Source organism: Sapajus apella, unplaced genomic scaffold (assembly GCF_009761245.1).
Source record: "Sapajus apella isolate SASKATOON/1434 unplaced genomic scaffold, GSC_monkey_1.0 scaffold12, whole genome shotgun sequence".
Classification (NCBI taxonomy): Eukaryota; Metazoa; Chordata; class Mammalia; order Primates; family Cebidae; genus Sapajus; species Sapajus apella.
In genome coordinates this window covers 25,247,775-25,261,204 of record NW_022436952.1, presented here as the reverse complement: position 1 = coordinate 25,261,204, position 13,430 = coordinate 25,247,775, and the positions used below count along the sequence as shown (strand labels likewise).

The 13,430-nt window shown below is 51.9% G+C and overlaps 2 protein-coding genes across 2 annotated transcripts; both read right to left on the bottom strand.

Moving 5' to 3' along the window:
- Positions 1-2,915: 2,915 nt before the first annotated feature.
- On the bottom strand, positions 2,916-11,712 carry KCNAB3 (potassium voltage-gated channel subfamily A regulatory beta subunit 3). The gene is made up of 14 exons (XM_032280394.1): positions 10,537-11,712; positions 8,819-8,862; positions 8,694-8,731; positions 8,377-8,456; positions 7,079-7,123; positions 6,952-6,996; positions 6,709-6,752; positions 6,136-6,222; positions 5,459-5,544; positions 5,190-5,310; positions 5,012-5,106; positions 4,754-4,874; positions 4,500-4,588; positions 2,916-4,218 (listed from the first exon to the last, which is right to left on the bottom strand). Exons 1-14 carry the CDS (start codon positions 10,776-10,778, stop codon positions 4,141-4,143), a joined length of 1,215 nt encoding a protein of 404 aa, XP_032136285.1. The 5' UTR covers positions 10,779-11,712; the 3' UTR covers positions 2,916-4,140.
- TRAPPC1 (trafficking protein particle complex 1) lies at positions 11,712-13,398 on the bottom strand. The gene is made up of 5 exons (XM_032280395.1): positions 13,282-13,398; positions 13,073-13,171; positions 12,877-12,947; positions 12,387-12,525; positions 11,712-12,113 (listed from the first exon to the last, which is right to left on the bottom strand). Exons 2-5 carry the CDS (start codon positions 13,169-13,171, stop codon positions 11,985-11,987), a joined length of 438 nt encoding a protein of 145 aa, XP_032136286.1. The 5' UTR covers positions 13,282-13,398; the 3' UTR covers positions 11,712-11,984.
- Positions 13,399-13,430: the final 32 nt, after the last annotated feature.

The following is a 13,430-nucleotide window of genomic DNA, read 5'->3' as shown; positions in this document are numbered from 1 at the left end:
ACTAAAAATACAAAAATTCAAAAATTAGCCAGGCGTGGTAGTGGGCACCTGTAATCCGAGCTACTAGGGAGGCTGAGGCAGGAGAATCCCTTGAACTGGGGAGGCAGAGGTTGGAGTGAGCTGAGGTCATGCCACTGTACTCCAGCCTGGGCGACAGGGCAAGACTCAATCTCAAAAACAAACAAAAAAACTTTTAATGTGGTGGCTTAATCATGGCCCCAAATTCCTCTGCAATGTGACTTTGCTGCTTCTCACATCAGAACTGGGGTCTCCTTCTCTGTCCCTTGAATCTGGGCTGACCTTGTAAATAGCTTTGAACAACAGATGTGGCAGAAGTGATGTGTGAGTTCTGGAACCTAGTCCTTCAGAGGCCTTGTAGCTTCTGCCCTTGTCCCCTTGGAACACTGCCCTGAGACCACCATGTAAGGATGAGGCTACATGGAGGAGTGCCAGCCATACCTGCTGGTAAGGCCATTATGTATTTTCCTGCTCAGTTGTCCTGCTGTTTGAGTGCTGGGAATCGTTTGAGTGCAGCCATGTGAGTGAGCCTAGGTGAAAATGGCAAAGGAACTCCCAGCCAGCCCACAGAATCGTGAAAAAGAGCAGTTTTAAAAAGTTATTTCTGCTGAATGTGGTGGCTCACACCTGTAAAACTAGCACTTTGGGAGGCCAAGGTGTTTGAGATCAGCCTGGGCATCATGGTAAGAACCTATCGCTACAAAAAAAAAAAAAACAAAAAACAAAAAAAAAAACAAGCCAGACGCAGTGGCGCACATTGTCCCAGCTACTCAGTAGGCTGAGGTGGGTGGATCACTTAGGACATCGAAGCTGCACTGAGCAGTGATCGCATCAGTGCACTTCAGCCTGGGTGACAGAGTGAGACCCCATCTCTTAAAAATAAAAAACAGCTAAAACCAGGTTCTTGTTACATGAAAAAACAAAAAGAGGAAAAGGAAAAAAAAAGAAAATAAATAAAAAGTTATCTCAGGCCACTAACTTTGGTGGTGATTTGTTGTGTATCAATAGATAACTGATATAGAGGGATTCCTACCGTTTTTTCCTAGTATGATAAATATAATATTTTTTGAGACAGGGTCTTGCTCTGATGCTCAGGCTGGAGTGTAGTGGCATGATCTTGCTCACCGCAGCCTCAGTCTCCCAGACTCAAGCCATCTGCCCACCTCAGCCTTCAAGTAGCTGGGACTACAGGTGTGAGCCACCATGCCCGACCAATTCTTGTATTTTTGTAGAGATGTGGTCTCCCCATGTTGCCCAGGCTGGTCTTGAACCCCTGGGCTCATGTGATCCACCTGCTTCGGCCTCCCAAAGTGCTGGGATTACAGGCATGAGCCACTGCACCCGGCCTAGATAAATATAACATTGTAAGGTACCCTGTAAGCCCCTGTATGTTCTGAACTTACCCATGTCTGTCTGTCTTTCTTCCTCCCCCTTTCTTTTCTTTCTTTCTCTTTTTCTCCTTCCTTCCTCCCTCCCTTCCCTTTCCTTCCTTTCTTTTTTTTGAGACAGTCTTTCTCTGTTGCCCAGGCTGGAGTGCAGTGGCACAACCTTGGCTCACTGCAACCTCCACCTCCCGGGCTCAAGTGATTCTCCTGCCTCAGCCTCCTGAGTAGCTAGGACTACAGGTGGGCATCACCACGCCCAGCTAATTTTTTTTATTTTTTTTATTTTTATTAGAGACGAGTTTTCGCCATGTTGGCCAGGCTGGTCTCAAACTCCTGACCTCAAGTCATCCACCCACCTCGGCCTCCCAAAGTGCTGGCATTACAAGTGTGAGTCACTGGGGCCGGCCATTACCCATGTCTCACTTTCTGTTCCATTCCTCTCTAGACACTCTGGCTTTGGGGACTTTTGGCTTGTATGTTCCTTTCTGCCACAGGCCTTCATATGCTCTTAACCCTCTTGCTTAACCCCTGTTAACATCTATTCATCCCTCAGCACTCAGTGCAGCCTCATCATGTCAGATAACCACTGTAGACTCGGTAACACCATGTGCTTTCCTCTGGACTTTGGACAACTGAAGTTTGTATTTATTTGGCGGTTCTGTGATTGTCTCTCCCCTCAGCAAGATGTATGAAAGTTGTTGAGAGTCTGGTTTTGTTCACCCTTATATCCCTGGGCCACACCATAATAGGACTGAATAAACAAATACTTGCTAAATTAATGAATGATGTGAGCGATAAATATGGCAAATGTCTACATACAAAGGAGGTGTGACACTAAAGGAAGGTTTTGTTGTTGTTGTTGTTGTTAAATCAAGGGATTTCCAAACTGCCTCTGAAGGTAATTCTAGTAGTGTTTTTCAGCAAAGGAGCAGGCTTCATTAAAATACCTGCATAGCCCTCTAAGATAACTATTTAAGGGGAATACTATTTGGGATTGATTAATTCTTGTATGTTTGTTACAGAATAACTAATCATAGTTTAGTCATACATTTTACTTCCTTGTTTCCTCCACAGTCTTGCAAAATGAGTGGGTGATGATGGGGGTGGATGTAAGTATTAATTGGTTGATGCGGTTGGCTGCTAATCCAGTAAATGGCATTCTGCTGACTTTTTTCTTTTGGAAATTGGTTTTACTCTGCTCGCCCAGTTTTTGGATCAAGGCAGGAGGAGGATGGGTAGAAGGGAGATGGGGAGGTTCTATTTATGGAAGGCAGAGCTCATCTTCCTCTGTCTTGTGACCTTTAAGGTTGTAACTTTCCACCCAGTTCTGTCCCAATGAAATGATAACATCTTTTCTTCTCTCTATTCCCTCAACCTCAGACCATTCTTCACTTTACCTGTCCACCAAATCATAAAGCCTCAACCTCAGAATAGCATTTCCCACTCAGCCACAAGTTCCTTGGCATACGTGTGGGTATCAGTGAGAGAGAAATGAGAGGTACAAGAAAGAAGTATGGCTAATATCACTTTAAATACAAACAAACAAAACAAGAGCAGATAGCTAGGTCTTTCATAGAAAGAGAAGGAACAAAATTATGAAACCAGATTTCTGGGTTCTAAGGAATGTGGTAAACTGAACGAAGAAAACTGAGGCCCAGGGTATCTGGTGCCTTGGTCCTTGATGAGAAAAGTGACTAGGAGCCTGATGCCTGGGTCACCAAGGTGAATGGGCAATGGAGACAAAGCTAGTGCTAGGAACTTTCTAATGTTAGGGCGCCAGACGGCCAGACAGGTGAGACTGTGACCCTAGCCTTCCAACCCCCTGCAACTTCAGACACTGTGAGAATCAAGCTGAGGTTTATTTACAGTTCCCTGGGAAGTCTTACAGAGGAGGGGCCGTCATTATTGCTTTAGAGTTATTGCCAGGAGGAAGACTGCAGTTCTCCGCTGCCAGGTAGGAGGTCCTGCTCAAGGCTCAAAAGTCTGTACCCAGACCTTTTATGTCAGCCCCTTGTCTCTGCCCGTGACCAAAAGGCTGTCACTAATTCCTGCAAAAACAGCCAACTGTTTTCCAAGGGCCACCCTGGCCACTTCACCAGACTGCAGTGTAGATGTGCTATTAAATTCCTCTCTACCTTTGTCAGTGCTGTGTCACTGTAGCTCCCACCCTGACCACCCTCCTCCACCTCTGGGCTGGGAGGCAGGGTCCTACTTTCCCAAAGATGATCATTTACATCCTGCCAGGACCAGCCTGGCTTCCTTTGTACTGAATACCCTAAGAGCCCCATTTCCTACGTCCCAGATGACATCACAACTCACTCACTAGGTTATTACCCTTTGATGACATTTCAAGGGCCCCTTTTGAGGTACTCTGCTTGTTTCTTGTATGTGCTGGGTTTTTGTTTTTGTTTTTTTTTCTGGGCCTCGGGAATAGGGGGAAGAGAGAAGGGCGAGACCAAGTGGCAGAGAGCCGACGGCTAGTAGCTCATGCCGGAGATTTGCAAGAAGGCCTAGGACACAGCGGGGGCGGGCGTACTACTTTCTCTCTCGGCCCCACTGCGGAAGGATATGGCTTTGTTCATGCGTATCACTACTCGAAGCCGGGACTCGTTGGTAGGCGGGGCTACCCTGGCTCCAGCCTCTGCATGGAGGGATCCAGAGCGGGAGAGGCGGCTACGGGAAGCAGGTCCCCGGCGGGTGCAGTGGCGCCGGGATGGGTACCTGCGCCCCTGACGGACTACTTCTTGGAATGCGGCTTGTTCCCCAGGAGCCCGTCTATTTCCATGACCGTCTGCGGGGTCAGCTGGCTCAGCACCTGGTGGAGGAGAATGGGGTGGTGGTGACGGCAGCCCATTCTGGGTCACTGAGGAAGAGCATGGGGTTGCAGGACCCGGGGAAGCACCACAGTGGGGTCAAGTGGCCAGGCAAGAATCGCAGCTGTGTCCGTGCCTCGCCTTGCGGCCCTGGGACCTCTCACCTGAAAAGTGAGGACTTTGCAGTGGGTGACCTTACAGGGCCATCCTGGGTTGGATGGCATCGCTTTGACTCCTGGGGAAGGGAACAGAGATAGGCTCTGCCTCTAAGTCTCCAACTCACCTGTAGAGCGCCCAGGTGTTCTATCAACTGTTCCGCACTCGACACCCCCAGCAAGACAGAGCTGACACCCTCACTGCGGAGACACCATGCTGGGGCCAGAGGAGGAAAAAAAGAGAACTGATGGGGAACAGTGACCACATAGATTTCAGAAGTGTCTTTGAAGACAAGGGTCCTCCCTAGGGACAAACCAATTTTAGGATGGGCTTGGGAGCATGTCAGGAGGAGACAGGGCCCCTGCAGGTACAGTGTCTTACCAATGGCAAGCTGGGCCACAGTGCAGCCCAGCTGGTGAGCCATGGGGAGAAGGTCCATGACTTTGGCTTGTTGCTTCTTGCCGTCTTCACTCTGCACTTTGTCCTTGAGCCACTGGTAGCCCTGGAGGCCAAGGAGAATGAGCAGAAGACCCTACCATCCCCACCACCTCCACACTCACACAGCAGCCTGCCCCCCGTAACTCCCTGCAAAGCAGCCCACATAACCCAGTCCTGCCACCCAGAGCCCCCAGATCTCACCTTGATGTTGGCCCTGCAGGTATCTGGGACTCGCCCATCATACTTGCTAGTAATGAGACCACAGGCTAGAGGGTACCAGGTGACTGATCCAACTCCTAAGAGAAGAACACTGGGTGTCAGGAAAAGGCCCTAGCCATGGATGAAGCTAAGGTAAAGTCAGGGATGAGGGGCTGCAAACCAATCTTGTGGTAGAGCTCTGGCAGCTGCATCTCCACCTTCTCCCTCTGAAACAGATGGTGCTCAGCTTGTTCACAAACTGGAGGAATCAGATTGAACTGTCTGGCCATGGAGTAGGCCTCCTGGGTTGGAGTTGGGGAAAAGATAGGGGTCAGAGCATGACTTCCATTTTCTTCTCTGCCTCCTCCCCCAGGCAGTGGGCTCTGAAGTAACCATGTGAAAAGTGGGAACCAGTTGTGGGACAGGGGCAAAGTGGGGTCACACACTCACCATGATTTCTGCAGCCCCCCATCGGGATGTCCCCCAGTATAGGGCCAGGCCCTGGTTGATGACATAGGTCATGGCTCGCACAATCTCTAGGCACACAGGAGAGGGAACGCCTTACTGTCAGACCCCTGGAATCTAACACTCCAGATTTGTAGACCGCCACCTGCCCCACCAAGACCCAGGCATCTCTGTGGAGTCATAAAAGTTAATATCTATTCTTTGCCTCCCTTCCTGTCCACATCCTGGAGTCTCAGGCTCCACTGTGGAGTTTGGGAGGCCTTCTGAGCAGGGGCTGGCTTCCTGCTGAGGGTTTGAGGAAGGGCTCAGTTTTTGTTTTTTAGATTTTTTGAGACAGGGTCTCACTCTGTCACTCAGGATGTAGTGCAGTGGTGCAGTCCTAGCTCACTGTGGCTTCAAATTCCTGGGCTCAGATGATCATCCTGCCTCAGCCTCCTGAATAGCTGGGAGTACAGGCACACACCACCACAGCCAGCCAATTTTTAAACATTTTTTGTAGAGACAGGGTCTTGCTATGTTGCCCAGGCTGTTCTAAAACTCCAGGCCCTAAGTGATCCCCCTGCCTTGGCCTCCCAAAGTCCTGGGATTACAGCCATGAGCCACTGCACCCAGCAAGGAAGTGCTGTTTTGAGGACTGCAAGGGTTGGGTGTGCTGCTTTTACCCTCCATAGGACAGTTGGGGTCTGAGCGATTGGCAAAGACAATGTCCACGTATCCCAGCTGGAGGCGTTCCAGGGATCCTCGTAAGCCTGGAGGTGGGGTGGGGAGAGGAAGAGGAAGATAAGCACCTCAGCTTCAGTGTACTAAGAATTCAGACTGCTGGGCATGGTGGCTCATGCCTGTAATCCCAGCACTTTGAGGCCAAGGTGGGCAGATCACCCGAGTTCAGGAGTTCAAGACCAGCCTGGCCAACATGGTAAAATACCATTTCTAATAAAAATACAAAAAATTAGCCAGGCGTGGTGGTGCACGCCTGTAATCCCAGCTGCTCAGGAGGCTGAGGCAGCAGAATCTGCTTGAACCCAGGAGGCAGAGGTTGCAGTGAGCTGAGATCACACCATTGCACCCCACCTTGGGCAACAAAAGCGGAACTCCATCTCAAAGAAATTCAGACCTTGCCCCCTTGCCATGGCCACCTAAATCCCTATTCAAAGCCTCCAGAAGTTCAGGGAATGGTCCCTACTCCTCTGGCTTCCATATCTCCTCACTTTGGGTTCCCAGCCCCTAAGTCTCACCCTCAATGATGTGCTTGCGGCTCAAACCTCGCTCGGTTTCTGCCCTGTAGGAAAAGGTTAAGTCAAAGATGAGATGTGACAAAGATAGGGACCAGGCTGGCTTGGAGCCATAAGGAAATGGGAATCCGTGAGTCTTCACGGGCAGGGTGTGGACCTGGTGTAGCAGGTGCAGGATAGCTGTCCCCACCCCCACCCCATACACCTTTGCACATTCTCCCCAGTTGCAGTGGGGCAGCCACTTACTGTCCTCCCCAAAAAATCTTGGTGGTGATGACATAGCTTGATCTCCTGGAAGAAGAGAAATGGGAGAACCAGCAAGAAAAGGATTTTGGGGTGATCATGTCCCAAACAACCCCCAAAACAGTCTCACCTCCAACCTTTGCTCTTCAGGATGTTGCCTAGGGTCCTTTCAGCCCTAAAAGAAAGACAAGGCAGACTCACTGACCCCTCCCAGGCCGATCAATTCCTTCCTCTCCTCCCCACCTTTTCCTCTTTTGCAAAGTAGAATATAAACCAAGGAGTCCATTTCAGCTCACAGGTCCATCCTGGACAAAATAAGAGGGGCTCCTGGAACTAGAGGTGTAATTGTATAGTCTTCGTCATATATTCAACAAATATCTGTTGTGCATTAACTATGTACCAAGTCCTGCTGTGGGGGCCAAAAAGATAGAATAGGATGAGGGGAGAGGGGTCAATTATGCTGGAGCCAGGAAGGACACTGCCTTGTCTGGCTTCAACTATCTGGGTTGCCTTCCCCCTTCTTTGAGCCTCTGTAAAATTCCACTCATCCTCCAAAGCTCAGCTCAAATTCTGCCTCATCCATAACGTGTTCTCTGAGTGCCACAATCTATGATCCAGCCTTCTTGTCAGCTTCCATAGAACTGGCTACACAATGTAGTATAAAATTATGAGCTAACTTGTGGCAAGTCTTAAGTTGTCATGGTGGACTGTTACTGAAATGTTTTACCATGGTTTAATCCTTCCTATAAACCTTTTTTTGTTTGTTTAACCACTTAGACTGTGTGTACTTTTGGAGACATGTTGATTCTTCCCAGAAGCAGCACCTGCTCTGTGCTAGGCTCTGTGTGGGTACTTGCGGAAGAGCAAGACAAATTCCATGGAAGGAAGCCTCTGACTTCAGTAGCTAATACAGCTACGTAAACCATGAATTGTGTGTCAGAAGACAGTCCACAGTGCTTTGGGAGCTCATGGTGGGGGAGGGAAGTGACCTGGGCAAAGTATTCTTGAAGGAGTGTACACTTGGGTCAAGTCTGGAGGATGAGCAGAAGTGTTTGCTAGATGGGGAGGAAACAGGGTCAGGTCATCCTGGTTCTCTCTACTAGTGTGAGGCCACAAGTGTGTGCTATGGCATGATATGTTAGAAAATTCAGCTTTGTAATCCTCAAATAGTTACATATAACTAATGCCTCAGATACATTTGTTGGCTTTATTTAATAATAACTGCAAAGTATGCCTGTTGACTTCTAAGCCAGAGAGGGACCGATGTTGGGACTGTAACAACTACAATCCTTTAGGGGCCTTCCCCAAAGGGTTGGAACTTCACATTCTCAGAAGTCCCAGGGTTCTTTAGAGGGAAAATGAGGAGAGAAGCCCTGGCGTCCTCTCAGCCTTCCAAATGGAGCTTAGCTCTTTCACCCCAGTCCTTACTTTCCTGCTGCGTACACTTCAGCGGTGTCAAACAGGTTTACACCATGCTCATAGGCTACTGTCAGCACATCCTCCGCTGTCTAAAGGAGTGAGAGAAAGAGGTAAAGATCAACTACTGCTCCTCAGTTACCTCCCTCAATGCACTCTAACCCATCACATCTCAGCCCTGGATTCTCTATTCTCTCCCCTTCCCCCATCCTCCAGCCTCAGACCCATCATTCCCTGTGCTTGTTGTCCAAACCCCTATCCAGGTTCAGTTCCCCTTTTCAGGTTCCCTCACCCCCCACCACCCTGATTCTAACTCCCATCACTTATACCTCATCTGAGATCTGAGAACCAAATGTGACCCAGGTACCTGCAAGAGAGAAGCCAGGCACATGAGAACTGCAGGAGCAGACCATGAAAGAATGCCCCCCTTTCCTTAATTCCTATTCTAACTCACCCAGGCCAAGACAGGATACCCGAAGACCAGACTTCCCTAGGTTCCTGCAAGATATAGAAGCAGCGGGAAGGGGTTGAACCTCCATTATGGATCTAGATTATCGGCCCCCAGCTCCTCTTCTTCCAGACTGAGAAGACCTCAGGTGTCTCAGTCCAAAGAAACTAAACCTAGTGGGCCTATAGGATTGGGCAAGTGCTATCTCCAGAGCAGAGGCCCTAGGAATTTTGTCAAAAGGACAAGTCAACCAATAAGTGAGTGTTCCTCTGAAGCCACTGTCCAGTGTCTCCATTCTTTTTTTTTTTTTTGAGACGGAATCTCGCTCTGTCACCCAGGCTGGAGTGTAGTGGCACGATCTCAGCTCACTATAGCCCTCACCTTCTGGGTTCAAGCGATTCTCCTGCCTCAGCCTCCCGAGTAGCTTGGACTACAGGTGCGTGCCACCATGCCCAGCTAATTTTTGTATTTTTAGTAGAGATGGGGTTTCACCATATTGGCCACGTTGGTCTCAATCTCCTGACCTTGTGATCCACCTGTCTCGGCCCCCCAAAGTGCTGGGATTACAGGCATGATCCATCATGCCTGACCATGCCTCTTATCACATTGAAGATGTGTGTCTGATTTTTCTTTCTGGGGTCTTGTCTGTGTTTGAGTCATCTCTGGGATGTGTGCAGCGAGGGTCTGGGAGGAATGTGGTTGGTTGATTGTGGTAAGTTTGTGAGACCAGGCCCTCAGGCAGAGTGCTGTGCCAAATGGCAGACACCAGGTTGGAAGAGGTAAACCAAGTCAAGCTCAGGCATTCAGACAGGCAAGGGTCCCTGGCTAGGCGAGGCAGATGGGCCTGGAAGAAAGGCAGACTGGGGACCTGGGAGGAGGGGGAAGACCGGAAAGCCTGGTTCTCCCTCTCCACTCCCTCTGTTCCTGTTAGCTTGTGAAGACTGTCTCTGAACCAATGAGCCCCCTCCTCCTCCCAAAGCCCCCTCCTCTTCCCAAAGCCCCCAACTCAGATGTCAGCTCAGCTTGCCAATCAGGGCCACCATATAGAGGGGATCAGATTCCTCAGGTGACAAAGCAGGTCAGATCAGTGACCTCAGCTCACTCTAAGCAGGCCCCTCCTCTACCCCCCACTTCAAGTTCTGAGCCTCTGGCCTGACAGTCCCCTGAGATAAAGTCGGTTACATTTCAGTCTACCCAGATCCTGTCCCTCAGCATGGAGACGAAAAATGTGGTCCATCCTTCCCATGGGCCCCATTCTCCTTGCGCCCAAGAAAGGTCACAGGAGACCTAGCCCTTGGGGCAGGCGGGGGCAGTATCTGGGTCATGCACCCTGAGCCGGCCAGAGAGAGAAGCCAATTCCCTCCCTCCACTCCCCAGGACACAGACCCAAGGACATGCCATTGGAGAGGGGTGCAGCCTGGAGATCCGTGTAGCATGGAGATCTGTGCATCCCTGACCTTCCCAGGGGTAAGGAGGGAAGCTCAGGGGCATCCCCTGGGTCTGACAGGACCCTGTCAACCTTGGTAAACTTGATTCTCTCCTAGTCAGGGGTATCGACGGAGACCAGAAGAGGGAAAAAGTGAAGGAGTGCCGGAGACGGGAAGAGATGGAAAGAAGGGAGACCTACTTAGTGAAGTTTGAAGGGGTCTTGGCGGCCATCTCAAGAAGCCTCAGGGGTCCCGAAAGGAAAGCGGAAGGGGTGGGCTGCCCGGCCACCCCCATACCTGTATTTCATGCCAGTGCCTCGGCCGGTGCTCTCTCGGAGGGCCCCAGCGGGCGCTGGGGGTCTGGGAACCAGTGCAGCTCGGGCTTTGGGGCCAGACCCTCCACCCCCTGGAGGATTCCCATGCCCCCCGCCGGCCGGCCCGCCATTACCGCCCCCAGGGCCCGGCCGGGGTCCACACAGACGGTCCTCACTGCTCCGGCTGCGAAGGTTCTGCTCGGTACACGCGATAGACACCTGCATGCCGGCTGGCCGGGGCGGGGGAGGGGGCTCCGAGGGGACGGGAGGCGGGCAGCAGGGAAGCCTAAGCGCGGACTACCCGGGGCGTAGTTGGGCGAGCCCCGCCAGAGCGGGAAGGCTGAGGAGGCTGCAGCGGGAGCTGCCAGGCAGGATCGGGCCCGCGGGGGCGGGCTGCTGGAGGTCGCGAGGTTGGCGGCGGGAGGGGAAAAATGCGGGGTAGGGGGGCGCCAGGAGTGGAGATACTGTTACAGGGGACACAGGTGCAAGGAGTAGGAGGGGGAAATGGATGAGGGTAAAGGTCGAGGATGAGGTAGAGGTTTCGGAGGATAAGGACCCAAGGGGAAGAGAGGAGGGAGAGAGATGACACTTCAGCGCAAACCGCAGCGGGACCCGCTGGGCTCCCAGCAGCGTCGGCAGCGGGCCCAGCTCATCAGCATGCAGGCACCGCCTCCTCATCTGCATAGAGCCACCCGCCTCCCCGCCAAAACTGCCGCTCATCTGCATAAGCCCCGCCTGCCGAAGGCTCCGCAGCTTGAATATTTTCTGAGCGGAATCCAGAAGGGTGGCTCCTGCACCCTCTGGGACACAAGGCCTGTCAGGCTTCCCCTGGCCCAGTGGTTCTCAATCGGGAGGGACTGTCTCCCAGGGGAATTTTGGCAAGGTTTGGAGACATTTTTTATTTCACACCTGGGGATGCAGAGGGACGTACTATCACCATCTAGTGAGTGGTGGCCAGGGATACTCCTAAAATCTTGCGAAGCACAGGTCAGCCACCACAGTAAAGAATTATCCAGCCCAAAGTATCAATATTGCCACGGCTGAGAAACCCATCCACAAAGCCACTTCCTAGCCTTCAACGGGGTGTGTCTGTCTTACTTTCCACCTTCATTCGTGGGGCAAGACTGAGAGGGCCCTCAAACCAACATGCTCAGGCCGCAGAGAGTGACAAAAAGTTTATTCTGTGCTTCTCACAGCGTCAGGCAGGGGATAAAACTGGAGAGGGCCTGGTTTGAAGGTGGAGGAACTCTGGGGGCTTCATTCTGGTAGGAGGAGAGCATCGAGGCAGGCCTTTAGGCTGTTGTTCTGGGTGGAGGGGATGGGGGCTTACAGTCGGGGGGATGGGGGCTTACAGTGGGAGCCCTCAGGTGGCACAGGTTCGGAAGGGCCCCAGGCAGATGTTAATTCTGCTGAGACATGAGGTAGGTTGCTTCAGCCAGCCCGGGCGGAGAAGAAGGGCAGAGAGCGAACATAGGAGTCCAGTCGGGAGCGAAAGAGCTCACTTTGCACAGTTTGGCCCAGGGGGCACAGGGGATTCTTCACCACCAGCTCCACATACAGCTACGGAAAGGGAAGATGTCAGCGCTGGGCTTTGGATACTTCTCGTTTCCAACCCCAAACCTCAGAGGTGTGTGAATGCACAAGGAGCAAGGGCTGGAAGGCAAGCCCTCTCTGAGAAGAAGCTGGTGGTGGGAGTTAAGAACCTAAAGTCCCCTGAGAAAACTCCGAATTCAACAAACATATAGTAGGATTAGGGTAGGGAAGATAAAGGAGAATCCTTGGGATTCTGATGAGCTCGGGGTTGGGGGGGGGGTCCCCGGGGCTGGCACTGACCGCACTGTAGATGTGATGCAGCACATCTCGGATGGGTCCCACGCCCAAGTCAGTATTCATGACAACTTTGATCCCAGTGGGCGTCTCGTAGTAATGGAGTTTGTAACGGCTAGTTTGAAAGGCCAAGAAGCCATCCTTCCTGCAGAGATGAGGAGGGTGTTAAGGAATGGGAGCAAAATCTCTCCCAAAGAGATACTTCTGATCCCCTCAAAGGTCGACTCCCTCTTCATCTAAACATATCTTTTGTAGAAGCCTGGTTGAGTAAAGACATCACCAATCCTCACCCCTCAATTTAGCACCCCCTAACCTCTCTACTTTCAGACCCTCCCCTGCCACTCCTGCCAGCTCCAGCATCTTGCTACGGAGTCAGACTCCCTAAGTACCCTTCCCCCCTCTGGAAGCCAATGCCCCTTCCACTTCAGAAAGTTTCCCCCATCCCCAAATTCCCAAGGCTAGCCCTCCTCCCAACATCTTTTCTGACTCGGCATACATGTCTAGCGGGGACATCTTGCTGACAAAGGAGCGGATAGAGAAGAGCATCCCGTACATCAGTTTGTACTCCTGGAGGGGGAAGGGCAGAGTTAGCTCTCGGTTGTTGCAGGAGACGGGGTCGGGGTGGGAACGAGCTGGGGTTTGGAGAAGAGGGGTTAGGTTGGGACTACAGGTGTTCGGAGCTGAGAAGTCACCTCCTCCTTGGGAATCCCTGCTTGCTTCTTGCGGTGCCATTCGCTGTAGTGCAGACACACTCCATTCCGGTCAAACAGGTACAGGTTGTGGACAGTCATCTGCAGGGCAGGGAGTGTAAGCCTCGCTCCGGGACTGTCCCCACTCCGTGGGCTCAGGTTTCCGGACCCACAGCCCTCCAACAAGGTGGGTACCCAACCCTCGGACTCACCGGAACTGCTCTGAGCGTCCGTCAGGAGTTACTTCCGGTTTCCGCGGCGCTCCGCCCCGTGGGGGGTCTCACCCAGCCCCTGCTGGGCATTAACTCCGCCCCAGTGCCACTCGTCAGACTCCGCCTCTCTCCTTCGGCCAATCTGTGGC

Bases quoted from the DNA above. Each gene is read 5' to 3' on its own strand.
- KCNAB3 (XM_032280394.1), bottom strand. From the start codon at position 10,778: ATGCAGGTGTCTATCGCGTGTACCGAGCAGAACCTTCGCAGCCGGAGC. The intron at 8,863-10,536 runs GTATGGGGGTGG...TATATCTTGCAG, and splicing joins GGCACTGGCATGAAATACAG to GAACCTAGGGAAGTCTGGTC. The intron at 5,311-5,458 runs GTGAGTGTGTGA...ACTCCAACCCAG, and splicing joins GGGGGGCTGCAGAAATCATG to GAGGCCTACTCCATGGCCAG.
- TRAPPC1 (XM_032280395.1), bottom strand. From the start codon at position 13,171: ATGACTGTCCACAACCTGTACCTGTTTGACCGGAATGGAGTGTGTCTG. The intron at 12,948-13,072 runs GTGACTTCTCAG...TTCCCCCTCCAG, and splicing joins CAGGGATTCCCAAGGAGGAG to GAGTACAAACTGATGTACGG. The intron at 12,526-12,876 runs GTATGCCGAGTC...TCATCTCTGCAG, and splicing joins AAGATGTCCCCGCTAGACAT to GAAGGATGGCTTCTTGGCCT.